The sequence below is a fragment of the Eptatretus burgeri genome, chromosome 10, assembly GCF_056783735.1.
Source record: "Eptatretus burgeri isolate ZD-2024b chromosome 10, Ebu_testis_v1, whole genome shotgun sequence".
NCBI classification, from domain to species: Eukaryota; Metazoa; Chordata; class Myxini; order Myxiniformes; family Myxinidae; genus Eptatretus; species Eptatretus burgeri.
In genome coordinates, this window is record NC_140970.1 from 28,030,332 (window position 1) to 28,049,171 (window position 18,840).

Sequence of the window (18,840 nt, forward strand, 5' to 3'; positions counted from 1 at the left end):
TGCTCAGGGCATGTTTTAGTGGTGCTGTGTGTAATGTGTGCTGGATTTGCTTGCCAAGTAACGTTTGCACATGGAATCTAGTGCTGAATTTAAAACGAAGGTACAAACCTGGCACAAGCAAGTAACAATCACCACTTTAATAACATATACAGGAAATATATTTACACAAAAGCAACTGCCAACAGTGGAAATAGAATGTACATTGTAGAGTCAGTTGGTGTGGCATGAAGGAATAAAGCAAACATTAAAAATGTGCAATTAACTGTTTTTTTTTTTGTTCAACTCCAATTGCCAGCCAGATTAATACATTGCCTTGCAGTGCTGGGTAAAACTTTTGATTTTACCAGAATTATTCACCAAAACCACTCCTTTTCCAACAAGCATTACTTTCCCAGTGGCACAGAAGGGAGCAAATTAGAACCCACTGGGACCCCAATTTCTCCAGCCTGCCCTCCGACACCACTTCCTACTGCTCCCACGGCACCAGAAACAACTGCAACGCTTCCCGAAGCGACTGGGTTACTTCCCAAGCTTCCCGACAGGGCTGCTCCACTCCCTGATGCCGTGGACGGTACCGAAGCAGTGCAATTGGTTCCGGGACCGGTTCCCAGAGTTGTGCTCGCCGTGGTTGTTGCAACGCTTTTGGAACCGGTGGCAGAGGCTGGCGCAGCTCCCGCCTGATGGTGTTGGTGTAACCGAGCTCTGTGGCGCGTGTAATGCTGCCAGTGCAACAAAAGTTGCTCATCGATAAATCGCGCACATTGCAGCGCTGCCAGCTCTCGACGAAAAGGCTCCCGTTGGAGTAGCTGCAGCAGGTGCAAACACTGTGGGTACCTGCCAAAAGTGCAAATGTGAACAAACAACCACTTTACTTTTTTTATGAGAAAACTGTTGTTAAAAAAAACAAACAAAAACTTTTGCTTGCCTGAACTGAATTGATCACAAACCTTGGTACTTTAAGATGTTTGGTTTATCCATATAATAATACTATTACAAGGTAACGGAAAACAACACTTACTTAAGGTACTTTGCATAAGCTGGTTCCTTCCAGTACTGCAGATACTTCAGGTAGTTGATGAAAGTTTTTTCTTTGAAATAGCCTCGCTGGGCTAAGACTGCAAACAAAGGCACAATATATTCAAGATGGAGAGATGTTGGAAAATGAATGGAGGAGAGGAGAGTTTGAGGAAAAACATTAACACCCCAGCATCACATCTCTATATCACACTCTGTCTGTCTTTCTCTCCCTGTCCGTCTTTCTCTCTCTGTCTGTCTCTCTTGAATTATATGAAATCTAAAGCTTTCAAAATTATTGGAATCTCACACGATGAGGCTGGAGCACAAGGTCGCAGGCAGGTCGGACGTCTCTGTTTTCTCCTGTCTATTTTCCAATATTGCTCCCTCTGCTCTATCACTCTTCCAATCCTCCCTATATACTCCAGGATGCATGCCTTCTTCCAGGAACCCCCCCCCCCTCGCCTGGTTAAGCTTCCAAAATTCAGGCTAACTGCCCACCTCAACCATTTTATTCCTCACTTCTCCAGTCTATGGAACCACCTTCTGGAGGCTGTTCCGTCTCACGCTTCCCTTAAGGACTTCAAGCAAGCAATGCACCACCATCTCTTGTCATCTCCAATTCTGAGCCATGATCTTTATTATCCCCATTAACCTTTCAGAATGTAACCATTTTTCTTGTTAGTTTCAGTGTTTCCTACCCTCCACATCTCCTCTTTTCCTGTTTGTTCATTCCCTTGATATTTGTCCCACTGTCAGTTCTCCCTTGGTCTTCTATGATCCTCGCTCCTGTAAAGATAAAAACCGGAATTTCACCTTGAGACAGCTTGTTATGCCGAACCAAGTGTGTATGCTCTGTACACACAGATTTACATGGATTGTCGCATGGATGACTCCCACTCAAAAGTGCTCATTCACTTAGAGGTGGGAACTGACCTTCTTGAAGAAGACGTTCATTTTAGTTTTGTTTCTCCACATGTTTTCCATGGCTGTTCTTACAAGCATGTTATGAAACAGGATTATCACCAATTTCATCCTCTTGGGATTGCAATTAAATCCAAATGTCAGTACAGCAAAATGGTGGGAAATTATTTCATGAGACACAAAGACAGACAGAAAACAATCTTTAAACATAATACATTACATGAAGGAAATGAACACTCCGCTAAGGGCGTACATGCACGCACGCGCACACACGCACACACACACAACTGGGGTAGTGAGAGGGAAATTGCAAGCAGTGAAAAGCCCCAGACTGTTGTATGCAGGGCTGACTCCAAATAGAATGGGAACAGGGTGAAGGCAGGAGCAAGCAGGCAGGCTCATGAGGTTAGAACCCACAGCAGTCAGACAGCCATGCCCATCCCAGCATGCCGGAAGACAAAGCAAGCCAAGAGACCGTTCCGCCTCTCCCACGTTGATGGATAACTGATGGGCCTTCTCTCTTTGATGGTGGGAGGGAAAAAGAATATATGGCCCCCACTCATACTCACCCAGTTCGACACCTCAATAAGATAGCTTATCCTGTCTAATGTAGGCTCACTCTGGAAAGTCATATGCTGTACACTTATCCCCATCAAGTGTCCTCAATACAAGTGGAAAAATTTTGAAGAATCTACCAAAACACAAATGGTGGATAAGGCCTGACGCTAACTACAGATCTACCTCCCCCCCACCCTTCCATTTCACCTCCCCCTCTCCCTATAAACATAGCAATATACACAAGACTAAACAATGGACCCAGATGGTTTAACTAATTAGAAGCTTCGACAAACACCGGCACACAAGGATTTGTTGTGATGTAAATTACCTCCGCCACTGAAGGTTGACAGAGATTATGTTTTTACCCCTGTTTGTTAATTTGTCTGTCTGTGAGTAGGATATCTCAAAAGGTTATGCACGGATTCAGAAAAACTTGGTAGACAGGTTGGGTGTGTGGCAAGGACGAAGTGATTAAATTTGGTGAAGATCCACATCTGGATTCTAGAATTTTTAAAGCGATTCTTCACCATTGAGAGATCGAGACAAAAACGATATATAGCACGATATTTCAAACAGTGATGGACAGATTCGGACGAAACTTAGTGGATGAGTTGGGAAGGTGACCAAGAACAAGCTGATTATATTTTGGTTCAGGTCCGGATCCTGATCTGGCCCATCAGTGGGATACAAAACGTCGACCGTTCAGCCTGACGGAAGCATGCGCCCTACCGAGTGCTGTTCTAGTTTTTCTGTGTGAACATTTTGTCTGATATAACTCTGACTTCCATGTTACAGGTTTGGAAGCTTTCTCTTCATTTTCCGGGTCTCCAAGTTACCGGCTTCCAAAGTTAACATACCGTTCCAGATTAGTCTTTGTTGCCATTGATTGGTGTCCACTTTGTTCCCTTTCCGATTTGGATCGTGGACTCATCGCTGTATTTATGCGTGGCCGTTTCGTTATTTTGACCTTGTATCTGCGTCAGTTTGTTAGGCCTTCCACGTGTTCAACAGGCCAGCTTTCTCCTTCATGACTAATCCCCTTGACTCTTTCCCCTTTCGTTAGATGCTTTTTTTTTTTCTTCACCCTGCCTCAAACCTCTCCCTATTTATTTCTTTCTTCCTTCTCAAAATACCCACAAAAATGAATAAAAAAAAAAGTCTTTCATAATTTCCACTCTTAGCTATTTCATTCCTCAATTCATACAGTCCCAAACAATTTTGTTCTTCATCTTTCTCTTAATTTATACAAATCCGACAAATGACAAATTTTATCATGTTTAATCTTTCCACACCCTCATTTCCAAATGGCCTTCTTCCTCTTCTTCCCTTCCTTTCTTTTTCACTCCTGGAGAGCAAGCAAACCTGCGCCCCATCTCCCATCATGTTCATACTGTACTGTCTTTCATCATGCCCCAATTCATCCTTCCCACCACCCCAGTCGTGAAGTTTGTCTTCATTTTTCTGCCATTGGAATCATCAAATCAAATTTGTTTTGAAATGAGTGCGGGATTATGGTGTTAAACCCCTTCACATCAGCACCCTCCACACCCACGTCCTCCCACCCCCACTCAGTGTCTCCCAATTCAGCATCCCTCTACCCCATGTCCCCTCCTCTCTGTATCCCACATGCCCAACCCCATCCTACACCCAACTCATCACATCACAACTCGCCATGCCCTTTCAGCTCCCCTGCTCCCCTCATTTCATCCCCTCTCAGCTTCCCCAATTTCCTGCCAATGTCTCCTGCTCTTCCTCTGCTCCAATTGGTTTGTCTGATGATGTGCTTGTAAGAATCAACATCTCTTTCGCTACTGTCAGAGAGCCGCCTCAGCGCCAGCGAGTCTGGCAGGTCACTCAGACTGACTGGCAGGGATTGCAAGCTGCCATCTCACTTCTGAACTGGCCTTCTATCCCTGCCACCCCTGATATTAATACAATCTGGGAATTACTTTGCAGAGGTCTGCTCTCTCTCTTTTGCACAGATTAATCCAATCTTGTCTACAGTTATCATACCCTCCTCTCTCTCCCATGGTACACCAAATCATGTGGCGAGGCAGTTATCTTGAACCAACTTGCCTTCTCTTCCAGGAAAGCAAATCCGACCGAAGGAAACCTTCAATCACTCCACAAAGTCCACAACTGTGTCCACTCTCAGAAGAGCCATAAAACAACATTAGTATGGTTCTGTGAACCAAAAATCCAAACCCCCACCCCCCCTCCCAAAGGCAATGGCACACAACATATGGTGGTTCCGGAGTCACTAATTTCATTATTACATGTTCCAGGTAGAGTCCTCCCTTGTGTCTAATGTATTACAAAGGGAATGTGAATTGTAAGGGATCAGCAAGGTTTTCCCCACCTTCCCCCCCCCCAATCTTCTCGTTTTATCTTCTACCACGTCCACAATCGAGCACTCTCTGTGAACCACCCAATTTGCATATGCGTGCCAAAACCACATTTGAATCTGTACGCCAGAATCAAACTGCCACTTCTACCACAATAGCCTATTCATTTCAACTCGCCGAAACCCCGTCACAGACGGATTCCGTTCCACGAGCCCAATATGACAACCAGTGGTGGCTGTTGTAAGAGCCGGATCCCAGTCGATGTACTCCATGGCATTACTTAATGAGGCCTACAAAACGTCCTTGTACACATTTTTGGTGTACAGTACTCCTTGTGAAGAAGTCCCCTGATTTGTGCATGTGTCACAGTACTGAGAAAAACGTGACATGACCGCTAAGAGGAGCACAAAACTGGTCCTTCAGTATCAATATATAGATGCTTCAGAGTTGAAGGTTGACTATTGCCACTATGTGCCATGCACTCTTACAGGTATGAAGTTTCTTTCAGTCCAGGTCACAGTACCAAGAAAAACGTGACGTGACCGCTAGGAGGAGCACAAAATTGGTCCTTCAGTATTAATATCTAGATTCTCTCTCAATACCAGCGATAACCACCCTGCCTGCTTCAAACAGACATCAGACTTTATTTCCATCTCACTCAAAACCCACCATTGAAGCTCACATTTCTAGCCTTCGCCCCTAACACAATTGCCATTGCCCGACAGCACCACTTCAACTCTACGACTACACTAGCCTCCATACGCCTCCCTACAACGACTACACCAACTTCCATAAGCCTCATCACTGCAACAGCCTTCTTGCACCTCGAGACCATCACATACCTAGCCAAAGGACGCCTTTGGATCACGCTCGTACTCAAGCCCAGCACCACCACAAACGGAGCCTGTTACCCATGAGTGCAAGTGTGCCCTTAATGTTCTATTATGTTCCTGCACCAAAAAAGACCACCTTGTTATCCAGCATGACATCTGCACCCTTCCCAGGCGTTTGGGCAGCAAATTGGGACCACTACACAACGGCCCCATGTTAAATAGGGAGCTTGTGCTCATGGCATGGCCCGAGATGTACTAAGGATGCTTCCAAACCAGCAAGCTTGCGGAGAGGGTGACGTTACATCAGAGCACGTCCAGGCCAATGGAGTATGCGGCGCTCGGAGGAAGGGAGGCGGTGCTTGACCCTTGCTACCAGAAGGCACGCCTACAAGGGGCGGGGAATCCACTTTGACCCCCGTCAAACTCCACCCCTCCAGAGATGCTTAAATAGCAAAGTTGTTTGAAGAGTAAGCAGATGGTTCAAGGGTGTTTGCTAATCTGTGAGCTGGTTGCTGGTCGCTGATGAGGGGAATGGAGAAGAACGCTGGGGGAGCGAGCGGTCCGAGTGCCATCCAGTCCCAGTGCAGTGTGCAGCGAGAGGCCAAAGCAGAAATGCCACCCATTAGATAATGCTATTTCTCACACGTTCTTTCCCTCTTCCGACTTAACTACTGTGGACGCACAGAGAGTAATCATTGAGGGCAATGCCCAGCCACACATTCTTATAATAGTGACTACTGATTTGCACCCTGTCCATTCTTAATTTAAGCACTGACACCGCACCCTGCTCACACATCTTCCACATGCATATAGACACCACTTTATTCCTCACTTCCTCCACCCTCACCTTCCCCGCACTTTGGACCAGCACATGCCTGCATGTTCGTGTTGGGTAAGCGAGAAGGTCGCCAATCTCTTAGCTCTCTCTGTCTCTCTCTGTCTCTCTCTCTCTCCATTCCACAGAATGAACCTGATGGCACCTGTAATGTTAATACAAGTAAGACTATAAACTAGATAGATTGGGGTAACTCTGCTCTTTGTCCCTATGTTATTGCATGTACATCTTTTGCCGCACCACATGAATACTGTATGTCCCTGCTGAATGGATGCCCCTGCAAATAAACCCCTGTCTACACTGTGCCACATGCTTTTCCTCACTCTCCACCTTGTGAATAAACCCGTTACATGTTCATCCCAACCTGCTCAGAGTGTCCTTTCCTCCATTGGTCCAGTGCAGTCCATATTATTGTTAGACGGGAAGTTTTACCCCATACAATTTGCTCTCATGAGCCAGCGCGTACACACGGTTCTCGCTTGACCGTACTTAAATAGACGGGTATGTACTGAGGGCACAGACCTCGATTGATCGAGTCAGCTCATCAGGAAAACAGTATCGGAGGGGGAACCTTGTTAGAGTTGGCAAGGTAATTGACATTCGTGGATGCTTAGCAACCCGCCGGGCCGCAGAGTGATCCACGGAACAGCGGTCTACAGGACCAGGTGTTCGGGAGGAGCCCGAGTGCTTCCCCTCATGGTAATCCCCGAACCCCGAGTCCGCAACAATATATTACCTCAAGGCTGAACATTAAACAAATAGTCTCTTTCCACAAAGTCCTGGTGGTACTTTGCGAAGTCTTTCTTTGGAGTATGGTCCATCTCCACCCTTTCCCTCACTTCAAATAGCATCATAGCAGAATTCTAATGAGAAGGCCAAATGCCTCAATTCTATGTTTGCTTCCAAATCTTGTGTCCCCAAACCCTCGCTCCCTGTACCAACTCGACCCAGTTGCAGCCAACTATTCCAGGGCTCTATGTCTTTGCTTCAAAGTCAGCCATCATTGCATGACACAAACATTGTGCAAAAACCAGATCCTCTTAACTGCAGACCTATCAGCTTATATTACTTCCAATCATCAGCAAGATCATGTAATCCATAATTGCAGTTGACATCAAATCCTTCCTTTTCTTCAATGGCCTGATCTCAGACCATCAGTTCAGATTCAGACCTGGTCACGCTTTCCTGGATGTGCTGCTTCTGCTCTCCCAAAAATGGAAGGAGGCCCTCAATCTCAGACATGAGGTTAGGGTCATCTCTCTAGACATATCACAAGCTTTAGGTACAGTCTGGCATCCCACCTTGCTCTCCAAACTCTGTCATCCAAGACCACCTTTTTGCATGCATTACTGTCTTCTTTGACTCTCAGAATCAATGTGTGGCTCTCAACTGGATACTTTCCTCTTCTCTCCCCATCAAGGTTCATGTGCCCCCAAAGACAGTGTCTTTGGCCCAGTCATGTTTCTAACCTTCAGCAATGACATTTATGACTATGGAAAATAATCCTTATCTCTTTTCTGATGATTCCATCACTCTAACTTCTTTCCGTAGCATCCCTCATCCTTCCGATGCAGACCTTGATAAAATCACGAGCTGGTCCAACACTTGGAATAGTCTTTCAATCTTCCTAAATCTCACACACTTACTGTCTCTCTGAAAGAGCCATCAGGCAAACCCTCCCTTCTACTTCCTTTGCAAACCTCTTGAACAAGTTGTCACAAAAACTTTGGGTCTTACCCTCAGCCATGATCTTTCTTGGGGAAACTGATTTATCGAAGTTGGCCTCTAAAGTCAACCGCCGAATGGGTATCCTTCATCGTGCAAAATCTTTCCTTGGCATATCTGAACTTGTATTTACTTACAAGACTTTCATCCACAGCTTGGAGTACTGCTCCCGTGATTGGGCCGGTGCTCCTGCCTCACACCTTTCTCAGCCTGACAGCGCGGAACTTCCTCGCTCTGTTCAATCTCATTCTTCTCTCCACGGCTTCAAGCCAGCTGTTCACCACCATGTCAGGTAATCTTCCATCTATATGCATGATCTTTTCTCCCCTTAACTCTCCCTAAGCCCACCATTCCAGGTTATTTGGTTTCCTCCACCCCTTCACCCTTTTCTTCATTTTTTTTTTTACTTGTTTGTTCCATTTATGCTTCTTCCCCAGACCTTTCCATTCCACCTCTGTGATTGTGAAGTTGCACCCGTGTCCAGCTTGTTCATCCAATGTCCTCGAAATCTACTTCCCAATGTCCTTTCTTCCTCCAAGTATCCTGTTTTGTCCCTCTGCCCAACTGATGGTGTGTCATATCTCCCCCACACCCCTACACCCACCCATCACTTTGCACTGCTCTTTTAATTTTGTTATGTCCTGATCCATTCCGTTTTCGAACTCATCCACGAGCCTAAACTCTATTTACAAAAAGAAACACCTGAAGATGTTAGGGAAAAATGGATGGGGTGAGATGGGGTTGAGTGAGGACAATGTAAAAGTTAAGTTGGTGGGGTGGGAATGAGGAGAATGTAAGAGTTAAGTTGGTGAGGTGTAAGAAGGTCCGTGCCAGTTTGTCGAAGTGGCTTTTGTTGAAAAACCCACAGTTGAGATAGTAAGGGTTTCCAAGGCACTGGACAAACTCGAGCTCCACCTGGAACCGCAAGCGATCATCTGAGGGATTGGAAGAAAATAGGATGTCAAGTATCGGAAATTTGTTTTGCATGTATGCGCTCATTTGTTTGTTCGTTCATTCATTCAATTTTCATTTGCTAGTTCACTCATTCATTTTATGTGCTCATTCGTTCCTTAATTACCTCGGCCACCTAAGGTGGATGGAGGGTATGTTTTCACCACGTCTGCCTCTGTCTGTGAGAAGGATATCTCAAAAAGTTATGGACAGATTTGGACGAACTTGGTGCACCAGTTGGGTGTGTGACAAGGACGCATCGATTTGATTTTGGTGAACATCCGGATCCAGATACGAGAATTTTATAATTTTTAAGTGATTCTTTATAATTGAGAGATAGCGCCAAAAACGATATGTAGCACGATATTTCAAAACATTGTGGACGGGTTATGTCAAAACTTTGTGGTTGAGTTACATCGGTGACGAGAACAAGCCGATTAGATTTTGGTTAAGGTCCTGATACAACATGTACTATTGTACTGTTCAACCTGGTGGAGGTATGCTGTCTACCAAGTGCCGTTCTAGTTTTGCATGTTAGTTTGTTCATTCAGTCATTCGTTTTGCATGTACATTTGTTTTATGTGTTTCTGCTTGTTTGTTCATTCATTCATTCATTTTGCATGTGTGTTTATTCCTTTTTCATTTTGCATGTGCCTTTGTTCATTCGTTTTGGAGTTGGCAAGGACTGTCATAGAAGACAGGGCAGATTTTGGAGAGAAGGAAAGGCATTACAGAACACATGGATAAGTGTTCATTCACGTTCTCTTATGAAATGGAATAAGGAATATTGCGGAGAACACAAATGGTACATTACAATTCCAAGGTATGAATGAAAAAAGAATGTGAACATGACATCAGGATCGCATCTTGGTCCATTAGGTTTGAATTCCAAGTTATGCTTTGAAGCAATTATTAACATCTCTAAAGTGAAGGTGAAAGAGCAAAGGTTTCCTTTCAAAATTGTTTTTGAATTCCAAATTATGCTTTGAAGCAACTACTAACTTCTCTAATGTGAAGGTGAAAGAGCAACAGTTTCCTTTTTCAATTGTTGGGGCTTCTTCAAATACCAAAATATTGTTTACTATCGAGTACGGTGGTGCCAGTACTGTATTGCAAAATCATTTTGCGGCAATACAGAGACATTAACAATGTGAGGGAAGGTCACAATACTCCTCTCTAAAAAAAAAAAAAAATTATACTTCAGTGGCGTAGGGAAACTCACCCAGGAATATGTAACAGTAGCAGGAAACTATTAAAAAGGTCGAAAAACACTGCTGAGTTTGTTTCTAAGAGACCATTCCTTCATGCTTGGGATAGGGGAGGGGGGCATTTCTTCCGTCAATCAAGTAATCAGTACATTTTTTGTGGATGTTCAAACGTCTTGAAATACATTTTCTTTAAATATTTACAGAATTCAATAATGTTGATCTGTTCTTGGGATTTCAGTAAACTATAATCATCAAACTTGTATACACCGAGACATTTGCTTGTCAAAGTATGAACACGAATCAAAACATGGCCCGAGTTTCACGCTTGCACACAAACTCTCCATAGCCTCCAGCTCTGAAAGTTCAAAGGTAACACAAGTGCAGATATCAACAATTCACCCTTAATATTTTTCTCATTTAATACATACGAGTACACCCACTCCCTAAGGGAGCAGCAGGGTCATGTTATTATCCTCTCTGAGGTATATAAATTACCGTCTATCTCGGCTCGGGTCTGTTAGTCTGTGGTGGACGCGATATGCATAGAATGCCTTAAGGATGTCGTGATTCCTCCAAATTTCTTTCAGTTTGGTGTTAAAGAGCAGGTTGCGGGTCACCAAACATGTTCTGAAAATTTATCAATATGATTTTATGTGCATTAAATAGTTTGATGCTAACTATTGTGGTTGCCAAACTATTGGGAAAATTAATGAAATTTAACTCCGAAGTTGTTATTTCTCGAGGCTGTTGAAAAAAAAACAGCTGCGTGCCATGTATGGATGGTGATGTCACATTCTCCAAACAAAGCGGAAGCTCACTCACTCATTGAAGAAGTGTCAAGTTGAGCAGGCCGTTCTTTCGCTTTTTTTTGAGCTTGCAACTGTCTATATTATCCTTTTTTATTTTGAATTATTGTAGAACAAAGTTATTTGGATATTTGTACATCATGCCTCGTACGTGTGTCGTCATGTTTTGCGAAAATGGCTGGAAAACAGGTAATCGCTCCCACCGATTCCCGAAGCAATCAAACATTCGCCGGCAGTGGATAAGATTTGTACAAACAAAACGGGCGAATTTTCCCCCAAAGAAAACGGGTAAAGAGGACCCTTTGGATAGACTTGTCATTTGTGGTGACCATTGCACAGCCGAGGATTACGAAGGCATAAACACATCTGATCACCACTCTGTGAATATGAGTTGTTGGTTGACAAGTTCTCCAGATACTGCTCTGTCACAGAATCAGTTGTTGAGTTTAAGTGAGAAAAACCTTGAAATGAAATCTTAAAGAGTACATGAAAAATCACATAAATAAACTTTCTGAAAAACACAAGCATGAAAAAAATTTCTCAACAAATCAACTTATTGTTGATTAAATTACTTTTTTAGCAGCATCAGCAAATTGGGCTATTTCATTTCAATTGTAAAAAATTGATCAATTTTCCACTTTTTTTTTTTAATTTGGTAGAATATTTCCCAATGAGGCTCAACATGTTTTGGTATTTATATGCCACAACAGTCTCTTGAAAGTTGGGGTTTGTTCTAACTGTTCACTTTCGCTGGGGGTCAAGCTCAGCTGTAAGAAAGACTTCAACGCCAAGGCTACATATATTTGGGTCCATTATTGATTCATTCTATTTCTGACTCATGAGTGACGAGAGGGTTAAAAATTACTATATCAAGTCACAGACAAATCAAACTTTACATTATTTCATGCATCGAACAAGAAAATGAAAATCTACAAACCAATCTGTCTGGTGGAGTCTGTCAGTGTGAACTGCCGGGCAGTCAGTCCTGCCACTTGTACACGAAATAGGCCGTTTTCTTGCACTTGCAAGTGGCTCAAATTTATATGGCTCAGGGCTAGAAACTCCATGGTATAAATTCCCATCATCCTCCGACTCGTCCTCGGCAATATCGGAATGAAAACACTCAATTTCATCGCCGCTGAAATCACTCTCTGATTCGCATCACGCCATTGTTCAATGTTCACAAAGTTTTCGGAGAACGTGACATCATAGCATCTTCGGTAACTTCCGGACTGTTTTTCGATCACTGACAAAAGTTTTGACTTAAAAGTTAATTTTAGCATATTTTGAGTTTCAAATGTAAGAAAATAATTGCCCAACGATTATTAATGTGCTTACAACCTTCAAATCACGCGACGTCATCAGCGACCCAAAACCTGCTCTTGAAACAGCAGTAGTGACTGTTTAAAAAGGTAATCATGTGTGTTTGTGGTTTATAATATTTTTTACTTCAAGGGTGTGTTCAAGTTACCAAGTTTCTTGTAGAGCACTTGCCAAGTTGCACAAGTACTCCATGCGAAATTGTTGATCAGGAATGGCTGGCTTGGCAAGCGCCAGCGAGTTGGTTGGTAACTGAACACACCCCTGTTGGGCTTTCCCCATGAAAAGCTATTTATACACGTTAATATGGCGTTTGTCCGAGGAAAAACCCTTGGAGAGCGGGATATTAATATTTATATTGTTACGGTTTTGGGGGTAGATGGAGGAATTTAATAGGAAAGTTAGGATTGAATAGCTTTTTTGTCCGTGGACGTGTAGGAGACATCTCGATGTAATTAAGTAAGGAAACTGTGAGCTTAAGTGTTATTTCACCATATGGGGGGGGGGGAGGGTGGTGCAGTGTTAATTAACCAAGGGAGTAAAAACAAGTCCCCCAGTACATGATTATCCTCTGTGGTTTTCTCTATGTTTTTTTATATTTCAAGCCAGGCAGTAAAGCTGGGAAACGCGTCACTGAAACGACAATAAACAGGAAGCCCCGCCTTCCCGGGTTTGGGGGGCGAGCAGGCCACGTCCCGGAGGCGGAGGATATAGAGGCAGAGGGGAGTGATCGAAGGCACAGGAGAGGCTGACACATTGCACAGGGGGATTGTGGAAGGCTCCCGCCTGGTTCGGCAGAACACACACACGAGATTGGTGTGAGGACCAAACGAGGCAGGTGGCACCTTTGAAAAAAGGAAGGCTGGGCCATTTGGAGCCTTTGTGTGGAAAGCTGCTCGAAAAGCACCATTTTGCACGTGTGTGCCCTGCTGCAAGTGAAGCGCCATCTTGCCTGTGCGTGCACGTGTTGGTGGAAGCGCCTTCATTCCAGGTTTGACGGGGATCAGCTCTGGTCCAAGCTGAGTTCCAGTGTCCTCAAAAGAGGGGGGGGGGTGTTCTTTTCAATTTGGTCACCCCTTTGTCTGTATTTGTGTTTGTGTGTGAGGCCTCGACCGTCAGAGTTATTTATTTATTATTTGTATTATTTCCTTTCACATTATTGTCTTTGTAAATATTTGTGTAAGTGCATTAAATGTGGTTATTTTGAAGAAACCATTCGTGTAATTGTCGTGGGTTTGCGGATTAAACCCCCTGTGTAACCATTCCATTCTCCGTAATGCTCCTTCCGTCCGCCATTCCAAGTACTCCTTCACCGTCCACTATTGCCCTCTGCCATGCCCTTTGAGCACGTGTTGAATTCTCTGTCAATCAACGTATCTGCCTCCTTATAAAAGACCGCTCGGCCATCCGGGGGCTGTCGGTGTTAACCGCCTGGCCACCACAAATTTGGGTGGGGAGATCAACTTGGGCCAGCAACCCCCCGTGACAATATCATTAATTTTTTTTGTAATAACATTAATATTATGCTATTATCATTAGTGTTGTTAATACATTAGTTATTTGAAGCGGCCTTGGAAAAAAATTCCACGATTAGCTGTGTTAACATGGTTATACAGGTCACACCTTGACGTTTTAGCCAGCGATGGCAACGTATTAAAATGTATGTAAAACGCTGGCTGACGTTGAACGTTTGATGTTTTTTTTTTAAGATTCGGACGTATTCATAACGAGTTGGTCGTATGCATAACATATTAGTAATGGACACAGAACGTTTCGTTGTGTTATAGATAACTTATACCAACGAACTCTGAACCTGTTGTCGGCCTACACAACCGATGCCCAACGATAGTCTAACTTAGGCATAGCGCGTTGCACGCATCGCCGACGATGTCGTGACGTAGCCTATTAAAAGGCTGACACACAACGATTCGAATCATAACTGCCGTAGAAATGGAAGTGTCAACATCGCGGTCACACCTTGGCGATCTTTCCAGCGTATGCCGACCTAAGAAAAATGTGTCTAAAACGTTGGGGGCACGTCAAATACGGTATGAGTAAGTTTGGTATACGTGAGTAGAACGCTAAAATACGCTATCATACGTCGTAGTAAGTAGAGTACGTCAAGAAATTTTAAACATGTTCAAAATTTTACGACGTACTCGGCGTATGACACAGGTTCCGCATGCGATGGGGATAAGTTGTACACACGATATGCGGACGCTTACACATGTCCACAAAGGCTACTTATAAGCTACTCATAAGTCGAAACACGTCGCGGTAATGTCTTTTTTACGCGAAACTTATTTCTAACTTATGTTTGACGTGCTTTGAACCAATTCTGTACGTAGTCCCAACACACATCGACGTATGTAGACGTATTCCAATGACGTCTTCCGGTCGACAAAAAAAAAAATTAATGTGTTTCTAGCTTACAACTGCCATATAAAGACGTGTTCCCAGCAGTTTTGGGAATTGGTATATAAAAATGCTGCTCATAAAAGGGGAACCCAACAGTGTTTTCGAGTCCTTTTTGAGTCGATGTCCATGTCAGCAGTAACAGTAACAGTATCAGTATCAGTATCAGTATTAGTATTAGTAGTAGTAGTAGTTTGTTCATGTTGGCAGTAGTAGGTGAGTGTGAGGGGGAGGGTGTGGGTTATGATGGATCGTCCTTGCGTCCGCGTGTCCACGGGTAGGTTCATAGGCTGCCACTCAACGATTTAAATGGCTGCATCTCCACGATTGAAAGTAGACGCTTGCGCTCAACAATTCGATTTTTTTACACTCAACGACTTTTAAACGGTACCACTCAGCCATTTTCATTGTTTACAATGAACGATTTAAATTGCTGTCACTCGCCTTTGTTTTTTGACGCTGGGGTTTGGAAATTTGAAGCGTTTCTTCTGAACGTGTTAAAACACTCAAACTCGACTATTTTAAATAGACGCTGCCGATGGACAATTGGAATCATAGCCAAGCTAGACATCGAAGTGTGAACATCCTCATCATGCCGAAGAAAAGTTTGAAGAATGCTGCAAATAAGTGTCCTGGCCGTGGCCGTGGAGGCTGACGCAAGGACGATCCATTATACCGACGTCTTTCAGCTTATGAGTAACTTAAAAGTAACGTCTGTCGATGTGTGGCAACGATCGCGTAACGTGCCAACAACACGTTAATCATAGGTTAGAAATAAGTTTCGGGTACGCTAAACATTACCTCGGCGTGTCTCAACTTATGATTAACTTACAAGTAGCATGTGTTGACGTCTGTCAACGATCGCAGACCGTGCATACAACCTGTGGCCAGCGTAGCGGAACGTGAGAGTCATACGCCGGCATACGTCGTGAAATTTCAAGCGTGAAAAAATTTGAGGACAACCGAAAAGTACAACGTTTAAAGCCAACGTACAACGACGTATGGCAGTGTTTTTCAGCGTGCTCTCAATGTTATCAAAACTTACCCATAACGTATTCAACGTGTGCCAGCGTTTTAGAAAAAAAATTCAAAAATCGGCATACGTTGGCTAAAACGTCAAGGTGTGACCGGGCCTTAACATGAATTTCGTCCGAAGCAGAAAATGCCCTTGGGGAGAGGGGCAAATGAAGTCTCTACAACTTCCATCTTGTGACCCTTAAAACCAAATGAAGTCTCAAGTTTGGTTGAGATTAGATAAGTAATGACCAAATGTATCACAGTCAAAAAAACAACAGTCAAAGGATGGAAGGGAAGTCAAACAGTCAAAGGATAAGAAGAGAGGGAAGGGATGGAAGAGGAGCATACACCAGAGATGGAATTGACAAGGCACCATCAGGTTTTAGAAGAGGGAAATAAGTTTGAAAGCTCATTCTTGAGTTTGAACAGATGTTGTTTTCTGGCTCTCCAATAGTAGACATACTTGTTGCGGGCGTTTGGAATAATATGAGGTTGCCTTCAGTTGGATTAGCCTTCCAGGAGTAGAATGCAAGTTCTTTTAAAGGAACTGCCTCACCACAGGATTCAGAGTGCCAAGAGCAGGAGGATGGGTAAGATAATTGAAGACGAGGTGGGATGAATCTGTGCATGAGAAAGCTGGTTTCTGTGTAAGAATTCCCACACTGAATTAATATCAGCAGCGTTGGATAGGAAACCAATCCTGAAGTGTATTTTAAATAAATAAATAAAAAACAAACAAACAAACAAAAAAAACCATCACCCTTTTCCCCATTGAAACAATGCCCTGACATTCACAGCATTTTTCCAGGAACGTATCCCCCAAGAATGTCGGAGTCTTTCAGTATATATCATTATGATAGTGGAAATGTACCCTGGGGGAAAGCATTCATGTACACATTGAGCTCCCCAGAATGAGTTATTTCATTCATTTATGTGGTAGGTAGACCTTTGCTCCTTGTCCAAAGGTATGGGCGTGTGGAGAATGTTTTGAGGTTAGTCTGTGTATTCCCGATGTGATCTTCCCCTTCTCTATGCAATTTTAATCTCCTCAATCCACCAACAATCAGCTTCACCAAACCTCAATTCAACAACCCCTCCATCCTTCATCCCATCGGTCTTTCTTTGAACCCCGCAGTCAGTTTATTCTCGTCCTTCATTCCGTCTGTATCCATTTCCCTCACCCCTTTATCCGACTTCATTCTTTTATTATTCACCACCAACCATCTGTTCATTACATCTGTCCCTCACCGTAGACAATTAATCCTCCGGACTGATACCGAATTACCTTCTCACGTTCTCCTTTCCCTGCACTCCTACATTCGTCACACAGGACAACACGACTCAGACACACACACAGTACAAACTAGAGGGGGAGCACTCGGTAGAGTGCAAAACCTCCGCCACCAATACTGCTAGGTCACTCAAGTGAACCTGATATCCTATTCATTCAATTTGACGTCAACAGTGCTCACAGAGTTATAGTTTGAAACTTTCCCTTTTACATAATCAATTCAATCGTCATAACTCGATTCCTTGACACAGAAATTGATTTTACGTGGGTATATCCACCTGAAGTTCCAAAATCAGCCGCAATTATAATTTTGCCATGTTTTTTTGTTGGAAATCACTTATAACATGTAGAAATGCAAAAAAAAAAAAAAAATCGAAATTTTCTTGAAAAAAAAGTTGCAAAATTTTTTGGTTTTTTTTTTCTAACAATTTTTTTTTTGGGGGGGGTTGGAAATCACTTAAAGCATGTAGAAATGCAAAAACAAAAATTCAAATATTTTTTCAAAATGGCCGCTATAGCGGCCATATTGGACTTCGGTCCAAGTCCAAAATCTAATGGCATGATCCTTGGACCATATCTAATCCCCTTACCAAGTTTTGTTGAAATCCGTCGAGGAGTTTTTCCGTAATACTGTTCACAAACAAACAAACAGAAAGGGGTGAAAACAGTAACCTCCGTCCATCTTCGATGGCAGAGGTGAACTAGAGGGGGAGCACTTGGGAGAGTGCAAAACCTCCGCCGCCAATACTGCGAGGTCACTCAAGTGAACCTGATATCCTAGTCATTCAATTTGACGTCAACAGTGCTCACAGAGTTATAGTTTGCAACTTTCCCTTTTACATACTCAATTCATTCGTCATAACTCGATTCCTTGAGACAGAAATTGATTTTACGTGGGTATATCCACCTGAAGTTCCAAAATCAGCCGCAATTATAATTTTGCCATGTTTTTTGTTGGAAATCACTTATAACATGTAGAAATGCAAAAAAAAAAAATAATAATAATAAAAAAAAAAAATCGAAATTTTGTTGAAAAAAAAAGTTGCAAATTTTTTTTCTCTAACAATTTTTTTTGGTTGGGGGGGGGGGTTGGAAATCATTTAAAACATGTAGAAATGCAAAAAAAAAAAATTCAAATATTTTTTCAAAATGGCCGTCATAGCGGCCATATTGGATTTTGGACCAAGTCCAAAATCTAATGGCATGATCCTTGGACCATGCCTAATCCCCCCACCTAGTTTCGTCGAAATCCGTAATACTGTTCACAAACAAACAAACAAACAAACAAACAAACAAACAGAAAGGGGTGAAAACAGTAACCTCCGATCTTCGATGGCGGAGGTTAACAAACGTTTGCGCACGAGGGAGGGTGCACAGGGGCATTCCCTCACTGCACTTGTGGCTGTCAGATGGAACAACGCAGGGATTCTCCACAACCCCATTGCTGCACCCCACCCCCGTCGGAAGCACACCAATGAGGAAGACGTTACATGACGTTTGCTCTCTTAAAACCATGCCGAGTGAAAGTGGCTTTAAGAGATGCAACACAAGAGCGTTTGTGGCTGTTGTCAATGCCCTGGGGGCTGTTGATGCACCAA

The 18,840-nt window shown here is 43.3% G+C and overlaps 1 protein-coding gene across 4 annotated transcripts in view; it reads right to left on the reverse strand.

The window, feature by feature from the left end:
- Window positions 1–122: 122 nt before the first annotated feature.
- The window catches only part of MED31 (mediator complex subunit 31), a 31,701-nt gene continuing 12,983 nt past the window's right edge, over window positions 123–18,840 (reverse strand). For all 4 annotated transcript variants that reach the window (XM_085897583.1, XM_085897582.1, XM_085897581.1 and 1 more), the window contains exons 2-4: window positions 9,101–9,169; window positions 1,019–1,115; window positions 123–834 (exon numbers count right to left, since the gene is read on the reverse strand). In XM_085897583.1, the coding sequence (XP_085753709.1) occupies window positions 384–834; window positions 1,019–1,115; window positions 9,101–9,169 (617 nt within the window). In that variant the 3' untranslated portion in view covers window positions 123–383. The remainder of the gene's footprint in view (window positions 835–1,018; window positions 1,116–9,100; window positions 9,170–18,840) is intronic.